Raw genomic sequence first — 16,601 nt, 5'->3', positions numbered from 1 at the left:
TTGTAGGTCGTCTTGGGTGAAGTAAATGATGATTAATAGGTTGTCTTGGGTGAAGTAAATGATGATTAAGTTTCTCTTAGCTTTAGTTTATAGAATTGGTTTTATTAAGGGCATCGAAGTCCTATGAATATTTGCATCTGAACTAAATATTTCCTTCAATTACCTTACTGCTTTATTTGGTGTCTGTAATGTCAGGGATCATTTAAAATTTGATTAAGTGTGGTTTAAGCAATAATGCGTATTTTTGGAATAAATGAGCGAAATGAAAATTTCACGAGTTGACTAATTTGCTGTTGTGTTGATGATGAAGGACAGTTATGGTGAAAGCATACACGCAGGAATACACTTACAGGCACCCATGGGAACGAGTAACTTGTGCATCTTGGCGCAAGTTTGCTGACCCTGAGAACAAGCGTATATTATCCCATATCTTAGAAGTTGACACATTGAACCGCAAGCTTGACCCCCCATCTGGGAAGCTTTATACCACTCGCGCTATCACTATCCATTGTCCTGGACCATGGTTTGTGCGCAAAATTGTTGGTCAGGATATTTGCCACTGTGTTGAATCAACAGTTGTTGATGCACAGTCACGGTCGATGCAGTTAACTACTCGTAATATCAGCCTCCAGAAGTTTGTAGAAGTGGAGGAGAAGATACGATATGATCCTCATCCTGACAATCCCAATGGGTGGACAATTTGCCAACAGGAGACTCGCATCCGTATCAAACCATTGTCAGCATTGGCATCCATGGCTGAAAAGGTGGAGCAGCGATGTGCTGAGAGGTTCATTCAGAATAGTACCAAGGGAAGAGACGTCATGGAGAGGATATGTAAATATCTGGAAGCAGAGTCTAGTGGCCTTGCTCTGTAATTTTGCCTTGATGATTTCATTTCAGGTTTTGTAGTTTAGCTCTTGGATTTACAAATAAATGAGAAAATTGCGTTAGAGTTATATGGAGAAGGGGGATCTTGGACCTGTTACCTTGAACCTTGATACGGCAAAACAAGCAATTTTGGGACAAGTGATATTAAAGTTTGTGATGTTACGATTCCTGCCCGTCTAGATTTGTCTTCTCTGAATCTTGGTCAGGGCCTTAGGGAATTTGAAACACATCTCCAGATGTTCTTATCTGTCACCGTTTCTTGTTTTTGAACCAAGACTGCACGAGTCTATGCTCATGGTGACAAGTTCATCGCACTAGATTAGATCCCACCCCCTCTTTACAATCTTCAGATAGAGTCTTCAAACTTGAGTTTTTCTTTTGGGCAAGATTTTTCTTTCAAGCATACAATTAATTTCCTAGTTTAGTTGCCCATTTCTCCTGAAAACGTATATTCTGAAACAGTTAAAGTTTATTCCAGTTTCTTTATCCTCACATCATGCTCATGTCTATGATTCTTCCTGCGTTTCCTAAGACTACCGGCAATGTTAGACGGTATTTTTATCTCTTGAAATAAGCTGAGCCACGAGTTCAAAAGGTACAACTATTAGAGTTACACATGCACTAACCCTCCAGTATAACACTGATGTGAAAATATCACGTTTTTCTTCCAAAGTTGGTATGTCTGTTTTGTTTAAAATCATGCCTGCCATTTTGTATACTCTGGTATATGGAACCCAGCGAACCCAAACGTTTCCCCTATGCTTATCATTACCAAGAGAAGTTTAATAGTTGCTATGAAACCGTCATGATTTAGAGTGCCAATATTTTACACATGGTTCTCGTTACCCAGATGCCATATGGAACAAAGTAGGCGCATTACAAAGCTAATGATAAGCCAACTTTCACCAAACCAGGAGAGATTTAAAGATGACAAACACTTGGATCAACATCTTTTTCCTCCAATCACATGAAATAGTGCTTCAAACTGCAGAGATGTCCAACAATTCCGAGCTCCCGACCACATACAACATAATAAGAACATAAAAGAAAAAGGAGGAAACTCGGGTCATCTCATGATGAAATCGAGCATAACATCAACTCATGGATGAAACCTCAATACATTGGACCTAGATCTTATCGAGCTTTTCAGCCTTGACAACTGGGTTTGCTTTAGCTATGGCATCCCTTTCAGCACTGCGGTAATCGAAGGAACAATTGTGCTTGTCTGAGTAGCGGTGTGCAGCACAGAACAGGTTACCACACCGACAACTGAACCCTGTCAAACCAACCCGCTTATTGCAGCTGCTGCAGCGTTTGGGTCCATCCTTCGGCTTTGCCTCACCATTCTCCTTCAAGCCTGAACCCAAAAAGGGTTCTTCGGATGTAGTTTTAGGCTCTAGTGTATTGACTGTGATATTCACGTTTGCAGAAACAACAGGTTCATTTCCACTGCCGCTTGATGAATTCATAATATTCCCAATAGACGACGCCGCGAGCTTGGCCTGCTCCTGTTTCAACATCATGTCTTTGTGGCACTTAGAACACATGTTCATGGTGGCAGCACTTCCAAAAAATCCACAGTTATTGATGCACAATATAGGACCTTCCGGAGGAGCTTGACATCCAGTCTTGTCATGGTCCATCTTTTCTCAACTTTCCTACGCCGAAGAAATAGAAATTTACATGTTTAAACATATAAGATCAATTCATCAAGTCCCTGTATAAACTATAGATATATTTCACCATGGAGTAAGCTTTGCATTTCCCTGTATTCATATACCAATAGCAAGCATCAAGATAGTCCTGATATGATAATATACCAAAACAGTCCTTAGTGAACATAGTTGTGTATCCACACCAAAACTTTACTTCTGGTTATATAAAATAGAGGGTAATACACTCAAAGCAGAGTCGAAAATACTATCATATTCAGATAGCAGCATACTAAGACTTCTATTAGCTAGTCCAATGTTCAGCGAAGCTCCATTTTTCTGGTGTATATATATATTTCTGCTCATAATTGTGCTTGTGACCTGTTCGATGGGCGTGTCAGACCACAAGCCTTTTCAGGTCATGTAAAGTTAAAAACAAAAAATTCCAGCCTTCTTTGAGTTAACAAGATAGAATATCCATTGAAACCCACCATCTATTGGAGAAGTAAAGCGATTTGATTGGGGAAAGTGTGAAGACAATGAATATCAACTATGGATCAACATGAAAACAACATCAGCGGTCAAAACCACTGAAACAAAATGCAAAATAACAGATAGATCCAACAATCATCCAGTAATGATCAGCAGCAAGACAAGTTCATAAACTACTGCCAGAACATGTATGCATAATATCAGATATTAGGGCTCTGAAGTGAAGCATCAAAAGAAAACACGCAACTACGTTCATGGCAAACACAACTGCAATGAATCAAGGACTCATCAAAGGGAGGCAATGAGAATCGTTGAAGAGCAATATTTCTAATCTATTCAAATCTCATGATATTTTGGTTGTAGATGCCGACGCCATTTCCCTTGTATATTTTTCGTTCCTTTTTCATTGACCTTTTCAATTTTTGATGGACCCTGAAACTAAAATTTCGTTGCTCTCTACGTTGAAAAGAGGTCAAGTCTTTAATGGTTTTGATTTTTCTTTGGACTAAATAAATGATTCTGAGTTGAAGGGAAATGATTGAATAGGGAAATATTTCACTTCAAGTGGGGTTTGTTGGTGGTTACTTACCTACTAAATTAAATAAGGACACTGGTGAATGGAAAAAAGTTGCAGCTTTCGGGCAGGAAAGTTTACTTGATAATGAAGGACTGAATGAATAGGCCAAGATTTGGGCAAATTAATTTTTTTCTGATCCCAATTAATGTCAACTTCTTAATCGGTAATGTTGCTTTTCATATGTAACTTTTTCATTTGATGTAAAGCTTGTTTTTCTTAATCGGTTTTTGCATTTTCATGGTTACTAGTAGCCTCATATTTCTCTAATTTCATTTGTCGAAAGGATCCACACACACAGGGCAACATGAGATAGAGTTATCATACTTGAGTGAGAACTTTCATATGGAAGGGACGCTAGTTTAATCTAGGATCTGGTCAACCAGAGCATCTCAAATTTTAAGCATGTTTCTGCACAAGGCCTTAATCAAGGATGTAAAACTTCTGTAAAATACACAATCTTTAATAACTAATACTATTCACAAACTGTCAACAGTGACCCATTCCTCAAATTTCATGCAATTAACGAAAAAAATGTCTAACTATGAAGTGATAACTTGATAAAGAAAACAAATGACAAGTGCAATTTGAACACTAACAGTTTGTGTCACGTAAAGTCATATAGGCGCACAATATGTTAAAAAATGAAAAGGCCAACACATCCCAATTTCCACAATTTGTGTCTCTACAGAAAGGATCACGCACTGGCACTACTTGTAGAAACCAATAACGTATATATAGACATAAAAACTTATCTTTTCATATGGTGTTTAAGTCAGTGATGACTTTTGTCTTTCTTTTTCTTTAAAAAGTATTTACCCTCATTTTCTAAGCACATTTTTGCCAAAAAGAAAACTAAGTATTTCACAATTACTATTAATTTTAATCAATTTCATGTAGTCATATGAAATTTCAATACTTGTTGGAGAATTCAAAAAAAAAATATGACACAACATTTATTTAGTTATATGAAATACACTTCAAAGAAAATCAAGCAGCTACAGATCACCACTATTAAATGCCTTTCTGCATAAAAGAACACCTAAGGTGACTAAAGCAAGAGCCGTCAATGCTCCCTGCCTGGAAAGCCAGAACTCAGTCCATGTCAAGGGTTTTGAGACCTCAATAAGACCTTCTGAAACAGTTTATTCAAGTCATCCAACGAACCAGTGTTATCTATTATCATGTCTGCTTTACTCCTTTTTACATCCAGTGACATATGAGCGTTTATCCTGCTCCTCGCATCCTCCTCACTCGTTCTGTCCCTTGCCATGAGTCGCTGAATTTGTGTTTCCGCGTCAACCCAAACAACAATAATGGGCTTTGTCAACTTGTCCATCTTGGCCTCAAATAACAGAGGGACATCAAGAACAATAATCCTATGGCCCTTTATCCAAAGCTTCACAATTGCCCAAAAGATTCCAAAGGATATATAAGGAGCCAGCAATCTAAAAAAGATCACAATTGAAACTCAAAAACCGATTCCAATACACCTTGAGAAACAAAATAGTTCCAAAGGTTTCTCCACAAAATCAAGGGGGGTACTGAATCAGCTAGCATAACCTAGCAATCAAAATCTAAATTGAACTTTGGGCTAGGACCAATAATTGATCGCAAAAAATCATTTACACAACCACCTATACGACAGCTTGGTACATTGAAGTTACTAGCTACTACTGCTCAATAAGACAAAAGTATAATGGCATCCCTACATGAAAGTTCTCCCTCAAGTGTAATAACTCTAACTCGTGGCACTGGTAAAATATATATGTATATATATCGATCCTCTCCACACATGAAATCAAAGAAATTTGAGGCCACCAACAGGCCATGAAAAGGCAAAATTGATTAAGGAAGACAAGCTTCAAATCAAATGGAAAAATCGCACATAGCAACATTACCGATTAAGAAGTTGGCACTTATCTGGATCGGAAAAAACAATTTGCCCAAGTCTTGGCCTATTAACTTCTCCATTATCGAGTAAAATTTCCTGCCCAAAAGTTGCAACAACTGTTTTCCACCCACCGGTACCCTTATTAAATGCAGCCTGTAAGCGACCACAAACAAACCCCACTAAAAAGTCTCCCTATAAATCACCTCACTTTAACTCAAAATCACTCTTTTAGTCCAAAGAAAAGAAAAAATCAGAATCATCAAGACCTGGCCTCTTTTCAATGCAGAGAACAATAGAAGTTTGAGGGTCCAACTAGAATATAAAAGGTCAATGAAAGAAGAACTGAAAACATACACAGGCAACAACATCGGCATCTACAACCGGAATGCTATGAGATTTGAATAGATTAGAAACAGTACTCTTCCATGAAGATATTCCACCAGTAAGTCCAACGATTCTCATTGCCCCTCGTCAATGAGTTCTTGATTCACTGTGGTTGTTGCCAAAGCGCTTTTGCTAAGAAATAGTATGACCCAACAGGCATTAACCTAATTGCATGTTTTCCTTTGATGCTTCATCTGCATGGTCTCAGTGTTCTAGTGCACAACTGGTATGAATGGTACACCAACTAAATGCAATTGTTTGCCTTAATAAGCTGAAAAAATGTCAAAGTAAACTGCCAAATCCCTTCCAGCTTATATATTAACATTATTTCTGGCTATACAAACTAGAGGGTAATGCACTAAAAAGCAGAGCTGAAAATATAAGTTTATTCGGCACTAAGACTTTTATGACCTAGTCCAATATTCAGGGAAGATCTATTTGTTCAGAGAATGTATAATACTTCAGCTCATAATTTTGCTTGTGACCTGTTTGATGGGTCTGCCAGACCACAACCCTTTTCAGGTCATAAAAATTTCCATCCAAAAATCAGCGAGTAATGATCATTAAGCTACTCCATGTATGCATATTATCGGATATCAGGGGTTTTAACTAAAGCATCAAAAGAAAGCATGCAATTAGGTGCGTGCGCTGAAAAATTTTAATTGTAAATTTATAGAAAAATCAAGATGGCAGCACGCCACGAGAGCAGATGTCTTGCCCCCAATATTTAATATTTTGTCCGAACCTTCATAAAACTTTATTTCCAATTTTTCACCCAACAACACATCACATAAACAGACAATTAAAACTAGACAATAATGCTATGAAGCTAGAGCCATCCGGTAAAATATTGCAAGACGTTATCTAACCTGTTGGCCAGGAAAAAAGAAAGTTGCAGGAAATGAAACCTCGAGACCGGTCTATAGGCTCAGCGTCGCATCGGATGAGTCCTGAATTCACCAAATGAAACAAAACAGGCGATTTAAAGTTGAAAAACATAACAGAGCAAGAATAAGAAGATGATAAAAAGTTGAAAATAATAAACAAGAGCGAAAACCTAACCCTGAGAGGGTTGGGATCGATGAGGAGACAGAGCAAAGCCGATGACGGAGCCACGAAGGGGTATGCGAGAGAGGAAGAAAGGCGTTCTTTCTGTCAGTGTCTCTCTTCGTATTTGAAAGGCTTTCTTTCTCTCCCAGCGACCGTCCTACTGATTAGAGGCGACGTGGGAAGTTATTATTGGGCGCGCGTGGTGAAAAACTGGAGATAATAGGAAATCCATAAGCGTAGATTTTTTTTTTATTTGACTTGTTTTTTAAAGTGATTTTATAATAAACAGTTTAGTTTTTCTAATATTAAATACTCAAGCTTTGAGAGTTTAAATTTTGTCTATAAATAATTAAAATTTTTAAGATATAATTGTATTATTGATTGTAATTTTCAACTAAGTTGAATTTTAACTTTCAAGCAACACATGAATATAGGCGGGGTTTTGAATTGTTTGTCACTAGATTTTTATAATTTATAATTTTCAATCATCAATTTTTTTACTATTTATGATTGAGCTTCTCATTTTCAAAAGCTATCATTTTTTTTAATTATCTCATCAAAAACCAATTTCATTAGCTTTGACTCTCAACCGGTCTTTTTTTTTTGGCACATTAATATATGTAATTAAGAAGGATATCAAGATACAGAATTCTTAATCTATACACACCTTAGGGTGTGTTTGGCAAGCACCCCAAACCATGGTTTGGAAAAAATGTTAGCCAAACACCCTTAAAAAAATCAAAATCATGATTTGGGTTCAAAACCAGAAAAACAGAAATTTTTTACTTTTGGAGAAAAAGGGGAGAGTGTGAGAGCCTAGGATATGTATCTTTTTTTTTTTATAAACATATTTTTTATAAATATATTTAATCTTATATTTTATAAATATATATACATATTAATTAATTAATTATATATCTATATATTATTAATATAGTTAATAAAAAATATAGAATTAACAATTTTATTCCTTCAAATTAAAATATAATAAAATATATTTTTTTCTATAATTATCATATTAATTTAGCCAATTTGATATATAAAAAGTACTTCTAAAACAACTATCCAAACATCACACTTCTAAAATCACTTTTTCACAAAATATATTTTTTCAAAACTATTTTTTAAGAATCTATTCTTCAGAAGCTATTCTCCAAACCATAGTTGGTTTCATCCAAACATACCCTTAATCCATGTCAGAGAAATCTTCTTCATCGTTGATTGATTACCAAGAGCAGTCCTTTTTTTCTTTGCCAGCCTTACAAGAGCGGTCTTTAATTATTTAATTAGTTGAAATCTACTCTCTTTTTTTGCCATCCTTGATATAAGGAAAAGAACTCACACACTCGTAATATCCATGAAGGTTGAACAAGTAATTCTATGTATGTTTGAAAGAATTAAATGGTCCAATTTTTTATCCTTATCCTATCTAATTTGTGATACAATTTATTAATGTCAAAAAAATTATCTTAAAACTAAATCTTATATTAAAAATTGAAGGTAGTATTAATAAAAGAAAAGTATACATCACAAGAAAGAGTTTCACCTGCACTGGCCCACTGTTAGGCATGTCGTTTTGCTCTCTCAACTTCTTCTACCTCCACGAGTCTGCTCAAGCTAACCGCCAAAATGAATGCGTGGTTTAAGAAATAAAAAGAAGATAATGCGTGGTTTACTTGAATGACGGGATAGAAATTACTCCCTCCGTTCTTTATTATAAAAAACGAATAACTAAATTACGTTGATAAAAAAAACAGTTAAAATTAGTTAAGAACAATTAATGTGTAAAAGTATAATTTTTTTTCTAAAAATGCTCTCATTAATGAGGAGAGAGAGATGAGAGAGAACAATGGTAAATTATTAAAAAAAAGAGAAGTGGGAATGAGAGAGAGAGTGAGTTGGAGACAATAAATATGAGTAAAATAGAAAATTAATACAAAAAAATAGAGACAACTTTAAGTGTCTCTTATATATAGGAACATGCCATAAACATCAAATGTCTCTTACAATAGCTTGCAAGGGTCGGTCTGACTGGTTGATAGGGGAAGGCAAGGTGCCGCGTACCCGCAGGTCTTGGCTCGATACCTGCGAGGCACCTTGGGATTAGTCTGGTCGGTTCGGCTGGATACCCTGAGTTAGCGATAACATCCTTCAAAAAAAATGTCTCTTACAATAAGAAACGGAAGGAGTAATTTTTTTTCCAGCTTTTGAAGTGGATGTTTCAAAAATTCGTAGACAAAACGATAGATGCGTACGTAGCAAGTAAATGCGAATCTATTTGGCAATCAAAATTTCTTTTGAATAACTTTATTGGAAGCATAGGATCAAATTCTTCAATATTACTTCCTCCTGTCTTTTTTTTCCTTCTAATAGGGGTCTGAAAATTGAATTGCCTTGCTCCTTTTCATAAAATCCCCTGTATGATTGTTTGAACACTTAACGTGTTTTTATTATTATTTTTTAATTAATTTTATATATTGCATTCATTAAAATTTTTAATATATTTTCTTTCATATTTTTTTTCTTACTTACCCCTTATAAATAAGGACATGTTTAAAAAAATTGTTTTTTTAATATATTCATCATTTTTAATTAATTTTAATTATATTTTAAGCCCTTGTAAAGAGTACTACCAGTACAGGAGAGAGTACATGTTAAATGGCTACATACATAGCTTCAAAATGAAGCGGGCCCCCGCCCCTCCAATCATTTGCATGTCTCTTTGTTCTTAGCACTTCGAATTACTATTTACTTTATAGTAACTCCAGCCTTAAATTACGTATTTACACGTGGTGGATCCAACGACTGGTTTCATAAAGGCAAATGAATTCGCAGAAAACAAAACAATCATCAGTTCTGTGGTCTCTAACCCACGTTACTTGTAATAATGACAACAACTAACTTATTCACCCTATTTATAAGCTTTAAATTAAAAGAGAAGTGTGGTCTATTTTATAAATTTTAATTTAGTGTTTATCTTAATATTTAATACAGTTTTTTTAATTTATCCTTAACTATTCATTCTTTATCTTTTGTTATAATTTCTCTTATCATGTTTTTCCACATATTCTCTTTTCTTTTCTCATTTATTACAAGAGCATATTGTAAATAAAAATATATTTCTGACCTATTTATCATTTTAACTAATTGTTTTTTATTTTACGAATTGGTTATTTGAAATTTATAATAGACCGGGAGAGTACAACTATGATCTCCATTCTCCCACCTTACTTTAACGTTGCTATAGCAAGACCAAGGCACCCAACACCAATTTTTTCGCTGGTTATACCCCTGTTAATTATGATTCACGAGTTTGTCGATCGCTACTTAACTTGAACCATTGCACAAATACAGGAGAAATAGCAGTGATTTAGGATCTTACTAATTTATCGAGTAGCAGATCCAAACGATGGCAGAAAAAAAAAAGTCGATCTAAACACAAAAATAAGGCTTACTGATTTACCTGTCATCAAGCCGTGTGTGTCTATATGTGTATATTAACTTTTTTATGTTGAATATTACATAGAAAGTTAAATAATTTTAGAATGTAAAATTTAAATCTAAATAAGTTAATAATCATAAAAAATCACACGTTGAATTTAAAATATTCAAAAAAATTAAGTCACCTCACATTCTTAAAAGTTGCCTACAATTAGCAACCACGACCACAGTGTGCGCGAAGAATGGATTGTTTCGAGTTGAACTTGATAACGCCGAACAAAAGATTTTCCATTATGATCAGCTTCGGAAATTAAAATCGGGGTTCGCGGATCCTTGTGTTTTGATGTCCGGGGAAAAAGGCACCTGTCTTGAAGGAAGAAATAAAGGACGACGCAGAGCAGCTGAGAACAGAAGATGTGGGCCCATTGCCATTGCTATTAGGTGAGTCATCAGAGGAATTGACGAAAGAAGAAGCCACGTATCAGTCCACACACGTGCTCTGAAAATGTACTTCGAAATGACATTTCAAAAATTTCTGACACTCCGATGACTTTAGAGCTTAGTCCCATAAAATTGACCCCAATCCCTTATTCTCCATCATGCCTTGTAACCTTAAATTCGTAGGACGAGACGAGACTGTAAAAGCTTCGTCATGATTGCATTTTCGTCCTTTTGTTCGTCTCTTCCGCCTTACATAACGATATGATATGAGTTAAATTTTTTCTTCCACATGGAAAAGGTTTTGTATTTTGAGAGGAAATTAAAGGCTTAATCGTTAATCAATTCAGTATATATTTGTATGTGATGAGTCCGAATGGCTTGTATTCAGCTGTCCATCAAGTTGGACATTACAACAAAAGAGGCATAGCAGAGCATCTTTTGGGAGAAAGCTGATCGAGGACTTGTTCAAAGTTTCGGGCAAATGCATTAAGTGCCCGTATCAACTAGTCTTGGCTGTATAATGTCCCTATTTTTGGTGCGTACATATACCTGTTTTTAATCACAGGCCTCTCTCAGTGAATTATATATTATATTGGACAAAAATGAATTATACAAGTAGGATGTGAATTCTGTGTTTGCATAAAATGTGAAATAAGTTCACATATAGTGTTATAAGCATAGCGACAATCTTTACACACATACACACACATATCATATCTAGATTTGAGCAGCTCCAAAACCTTATATCCTTATCACAACGTATGATCGAGTTTCTGTCTAATTTGAAAGCACGCATGATTTTCTTTGTACTATTACATCACTAATAACTAATCAAATGACTGCAAAATGTGATCCATTACGATGGTTATGACTACTTTGATATATTGTACATTGTCTTATTATAGATGAAATGATAAGACAATAAACTTAATTTATGATCCAAGAAATCCAATGATAGTTTTAGCAATAACTCTCGTCCTAAATTAGACTCTTATATGTTTCTTACATTTAGGAAGTTTTATTAGGATATTTGAATGACAACTTATATTAACCAACTTAACTTACTTTATTCAAATAAGTCAATGTCTTATAATTGACAGTATCTTAGATGAATGAACAATAAACTGAAACGAACATCTTAGCTTTTTCTGTAAATTTTATTAGTTTTGAAAACTTTTTCACAACTGCGATTTTTATTTAACTGACTATTCAATCTGAGAAAACAAGGTTCCACATAGTTTTTGAAAAATGTTATTACTGTTTTCCACAACTTAAATGGGCAAACCCGGCGACCCATATCGTACGCATATGTGAAGATAAACGCAGCCTCGTAGTTGTAAGACTCGTTATTAATTGTACCCAACTGCAAGATGATTATCGTATTTGCACTTATAAAAAGAATATTAAAAACTGCACACTGCACATTACATAATCATTCAATTGATCTTTTAGATTGTCACCATGATTAGCCCGGCCCTTTTTTCTTAAATAAAAAGTTCTTATTATAGCTATTGATTCTTAACGAGAATGATGGTTCCATGATACTTTTACTTAAAGGATCCGAGATCTCCATCTCTTCATATGTGCTTAATTATATGTATGTGTGCGATGATGAAGAGAGACCGAGCCACCGAGCGACAGGAAAAATGAAAAACATCTATAGAATTATATATAACTACTGCAATTCTTGCTCCCACATGTATACATGAGAGTATTCAAATCGCACGATACCTAAACATACATTAGAAAAATCTCAATAGTCTCTAAAAGAAGGGCTAGTTCCCAATATTAGAAACCTGAACTGTCTCGAGATACAGTTGGAAAAAAATAAGAGCAGTAGCTGATTAGGAGCGGAAGGGCTCATTTTCTTGTTCGATTTCAGAGGCAGGTTCAATATCATCTCGATCAAAAGAATCAATGCCATAATCGGTGTGGCCATGTCCAAAGGCATTGATATGATCTTTGAGAGATCTTTTGTGCTTGAAATCAGAGCCGCAAGAGCAATACCAGAGCTTGCCGCAATTCTTCTCATGAGTCCTCCAATCACCTCTCACGGCAAAGGCTTTGCAGCATTTTCTACACATGAAAGGCTTCATTCCGTGCTTACGCTTGTAATGGGTTTGGAGGGTTCGGAAGTCTTTGAGTGGTTTAGCCTTTGGATGGTCTATGTTGTTCTTGCATCCTGGTGCGCAACAATAGCAAGGCAGCCTCAGCATAGCTGTTGGCTGCGTCCCCCTTAGAGACTCTGGCCCCTTTCTATATTCAGATCCATGGCCCCACATGTGCATCTGCATACAAGTGGGTATCATTATTACTTCAGTTGGCTAACATTATCTTACGCGATGTGATAGTACTGAATAAAATTCTAATACCGAAATGACTTACAATTATATTGGTCTCTCAATTAATAATCCTATCATTTATTAGTTTAACGAACAGAATTCTCACCCTATGTGTTTTTTGCATCTAATCTCGTGAAGATTTGGTCTCTTGAAGACCAGGTTTTAGGGTGTAGGCTACCATGTCCTTTTCAACATATAAATTTCCAACATTAAATTCTTTATATACCTATGGTGGGCATGATAAAGGAAAAGGTCGACAGGGGGGTATCCTGATCATGAGGAAATCTGGTTGCACGAATTAAGGGAATATTTGACAACTATGTATGCGTCATATGTACTCATTTGCGTTAGTATGGAAAACAAATCCATTCCATGGGTCTGCCTCAATCGACCTTTTCTCTCAATCACCTGTTGGTAAAATTTCCAGGGTTTTTATTGCTCAATATGATGCATAAGCCCTAATAACCTGAAAAATCCCCAGTTTGACTAGATAAATCCTTTTCATTTATCCTGACGACATTAAAGAGCTAAACAAGATGTATGGTTGGGAAAGACCATGGGCGACTGGAGAGAGACACTACTCATTAAAAGCATATATACTGATATGTGTGTTCTCATCAGTTTTGTACGATGATGAAATATTTCTCTCTACTTTTATCATTAGTGCCTTCGACTGAAGGCATAGCTGGCTAGTAGATTCAGAAGAAAAATTGTTCACTTCTGAAGTTTATCGGCTTTGAGGGGACGAAAAAAGAAAAACAGAAAAACAAGTTCAAGAGAAAGGAAAGGCAGTGTATTCCATATCCGGGGAAACCCTAAAACGCACGCACCGCACCCATTGCCACAACGCGATCATGAATTTTAAGCCCGTGACTATAGCTTTGACCACATATTAAAATCTTGCTATAGAAATGGGTTTTTTTTATTTCGTCAAGATTAAAAAAGTTATACGAGAGGAAAGTAGGCAAGAAAATTGAGGATGGGATGGAAAGGCATTTTCTTTCTTCATTTACTTTTCCAATTTTAACTGTCGCATTATTATATATCTCTCTATTTCTTGTCTTGCGAGAATTCATATTTGATGATGATATAGGAATGGACAAACCTGCATGTTGTTGTATCTGTTGAATGTCTTGAAACAAAGAGGGCACGAGAACTGCGTCGGACCAATCAGAATCTGAGCAGGGGTAGGGATCCAGTACTGACCCCTGCTGATCACTCCACTCGATGGACGCGCGAAGAAGAGACGGTGACTTGTTCTACATCTGAAACTAAATCAGCTGAATCTAAGCTTGGAAGCCCCAAGTGCAAAGCCACCGTCATAGCTCCGTCATGCAAATCTTTGTCCTTGTCGTCAATTTCCATGGGGGCGCAGGAAGATTCTGGATCTTGAGGAATGGAAGGGCCAAGGTTAAGAAGAGGAAGGGGCTCCCTTACGGGAGGGGGAGGACGGCAAGGATTGGTAGCACTGAGGAGAGATATGAGAGGTGCCATTAATGCAGTGAGTGATGTTGTTGAGCAGAAACAAAATTATAGGAAGGCTGATTGGTGCAAGGCGAAGAAGAAGAAGAAGAAGGGAGAAGGGAATAATAAGGATAATTGAGGTCAAAACGAACCATTGAAATGATTGGGGCAGGAGGGATGGGTCATGATGAGATTTTGAGAATAATAAGGAAGAAGGAGGGGGAGAAGAAATGGGGCGGGGTTAGGCAGAAGAGAAAGAGGGATGGGAGTTAAATTATGTGGGTGGGGAACGAGAAATCATATGTTGGTAAAGCAAACAGACAATAAAGTAGAAAGCGAGACAAGAAATCACTTGTGAGGCGTGACTCAACAATGGATATATATATATATATATATATATATATAGTACCGGGGGAGGGAAAGTCGGTCATGAGGCGTAGTACGTACGTAGAAGAGACTGAGACGACGACCTTATCTCGGCAGACTTGGCTTAAGAGGATTAATATATGAAATGAACAGCAATCTGAACTTTAGTCTCCGTTTCCTTTTAAAATTGATAGCTAGATTCACTTTTAAAGAAAAGCAGATACAGAAACTCCGATCCGTGAGGTAGTGATCTCAAGCAGTAAATGCGTATGGATGGATTGCATATATTTCCGATTCGATCGCGTGTACTTAGACTATATTGATAGGGTTTTTTTTTTTTTCAGCATGGGAAAAAGGTGGTTTTTTTCCCCGGGGCAACAAATGGGTATGAGTTAAAGTCTTAAAGAACATTAATCGATCCATTTCTGGCCAAAAAAAAAGGCAGAATATATGAAGAGTGCATGTGATTGAGGTAGCCATATGTAAATGGGAAATGGACAAAGTGAGAGGCGGAAGTGTGTGTGTGTAGAGATATACAATACAATGGGAGTGGGGGCATTCATAGGAGGGGCAGCAAAAGCAAAGCAGGCGACGGTGAGGAGTGTTGAGCACAAGGGGGGATTTGGGGTCCTCGGGAAACATCAGTGAGGGCTGTAAAACCAGCAATTGCTTCGATCTCTCTGCTCTCCTCTCCAATCCAACATGTATGTTTGCTGCTCACTATATTTCGTTTCCCAGCTTTCTCCATTCTTCTCTCTGATCTGCTGCAAAACAAAATGCATCATCCAAAGGAACTCTGCTCCCTCATTGTCCCCCGTCAGTACTTTAGTACTACTCAATATATTATTTTATTCCATCACCCAAATAAAATCACGTGAAAATTCTACCTCATAACCTCGTTATTGAATACATATTTTAATACAAGGACGTATATATGTATATTTTTCAAAAGATTAAGAGCATCTATCATGTATCGTAAGCAATAAGGACTCATTTTCCTCTAGACACATACTTAAACTAAGTTTACTCTATACTCATGTTAACTGGCAGTTGGCACCACGACTTGTTGAAATTTTTACATTAGATGGCCCCATATTTTTATTACCGCCGTCACAGACTTGTATGGTAGGTAGGAAAACACGTTTGAAATAAAGTTTGAAATTAAAACGTCAGTCCAAAATTCCTCCACTACTGAATTTTAAAAACATTATTACAGACGCAAGCACACACACGCTCCCTGGGCTCTGCTTTATAAAAGACACGTTTTTAGAATGCTTTCTTGATCTAAAAGTATAAATTTCTTGTTTTACTTAGGAACCCTTAATTATGTGCAAAGAAGCAAGAGTAGACCAATTTAATAAATTTTATTGAGAAAGAGTACTTTAAAGAAAAATCATGTACATATTTAACAAGAGTAACTAATTTTGTGTAAAAAGTTGTAAAATATCTTTTGAAAAAAGGATTGGAGCTAAAGCTGGATTGGGAAGCGCTTCTAGTGATGATGGAAACAGCCAACAGGGAATGAATGGGTCAAAGATGAACGACGAATTTGGCAACCTACCATTTTTCTTGCTGCCGAAACCTAACAAAGTAGGTACGCTCGGGTAAAGTAT

At 36.3% G+C, this 16,601-nt stretch overlaps 1 protein-coding gene and 2 pseudogenes across 1 annotated transcript; all 3 read right to left on the bottom strand.

Moving 5' to 3' along the window:
* Positions 1 to 1,669: 1,669 nt before the first annotated feature.
* Positions 1,670 to 7,027, bottom strand: LOC114748548 (zinc finger A20 and AN1 domain-containing stress-associated protein 8). Its single transcript, XM_028936975.1, has 3 exons — positions 6,947 to 7,027; positions 6,754 to 6,834; positions 1,670 to 2,546 (listed from the first exon to the last, which is right to left on the bottom strand). Exon 3 carries the CDS (start codon positions 2,529 to 2,531, stop codon positions 2,016 to 2,018), a length of 516 nt encoding a protein of 171 aa, XP_028792808.1. The 5' UTR covers positions 2,532 to 2,546; positions 6,754 to 6,834; positions 6,947 to 7,027; the 3' UTR covers positions 1,670 to 2,015.
* Positions 4,450 to 6,519, bottom strand: LOC114748547 (dephospho-CoA kinase-like; annotated as a pseudogene).
* Positions 7,028 to 12,456: 5,429 nt separating the features above from the next.
* Positions 12,457 to 14,885, bottom strand: LOC114748546 (zinc finger protein WIP2-like; annotated as a pseudogene).
* Positions 14,886 to 16,601: the final 1,716 nt, after the last annotated feature.

Source organism: Neltuma alba, unplaced genomic scaffold (assembly GCF_004799145.2).
Source record: "Neltuma alba isolate B1F8T4 unplaced genomic scaffold, ASM479914v2 tig00005729_pilon, whole genome shotgun sequence".
Lineage (NCBI taxonomy): Eukaryota > Viridiplantae > Streptophyta > Magnoliopsida > Fabales > Fabaceae > Neltuma > Neltuma alba.
The sequence above is the reverse complement of the archived record's forward strand: the minus strand, read 5'-3'. Positions and strand labels throughout refer to the sequence as shown.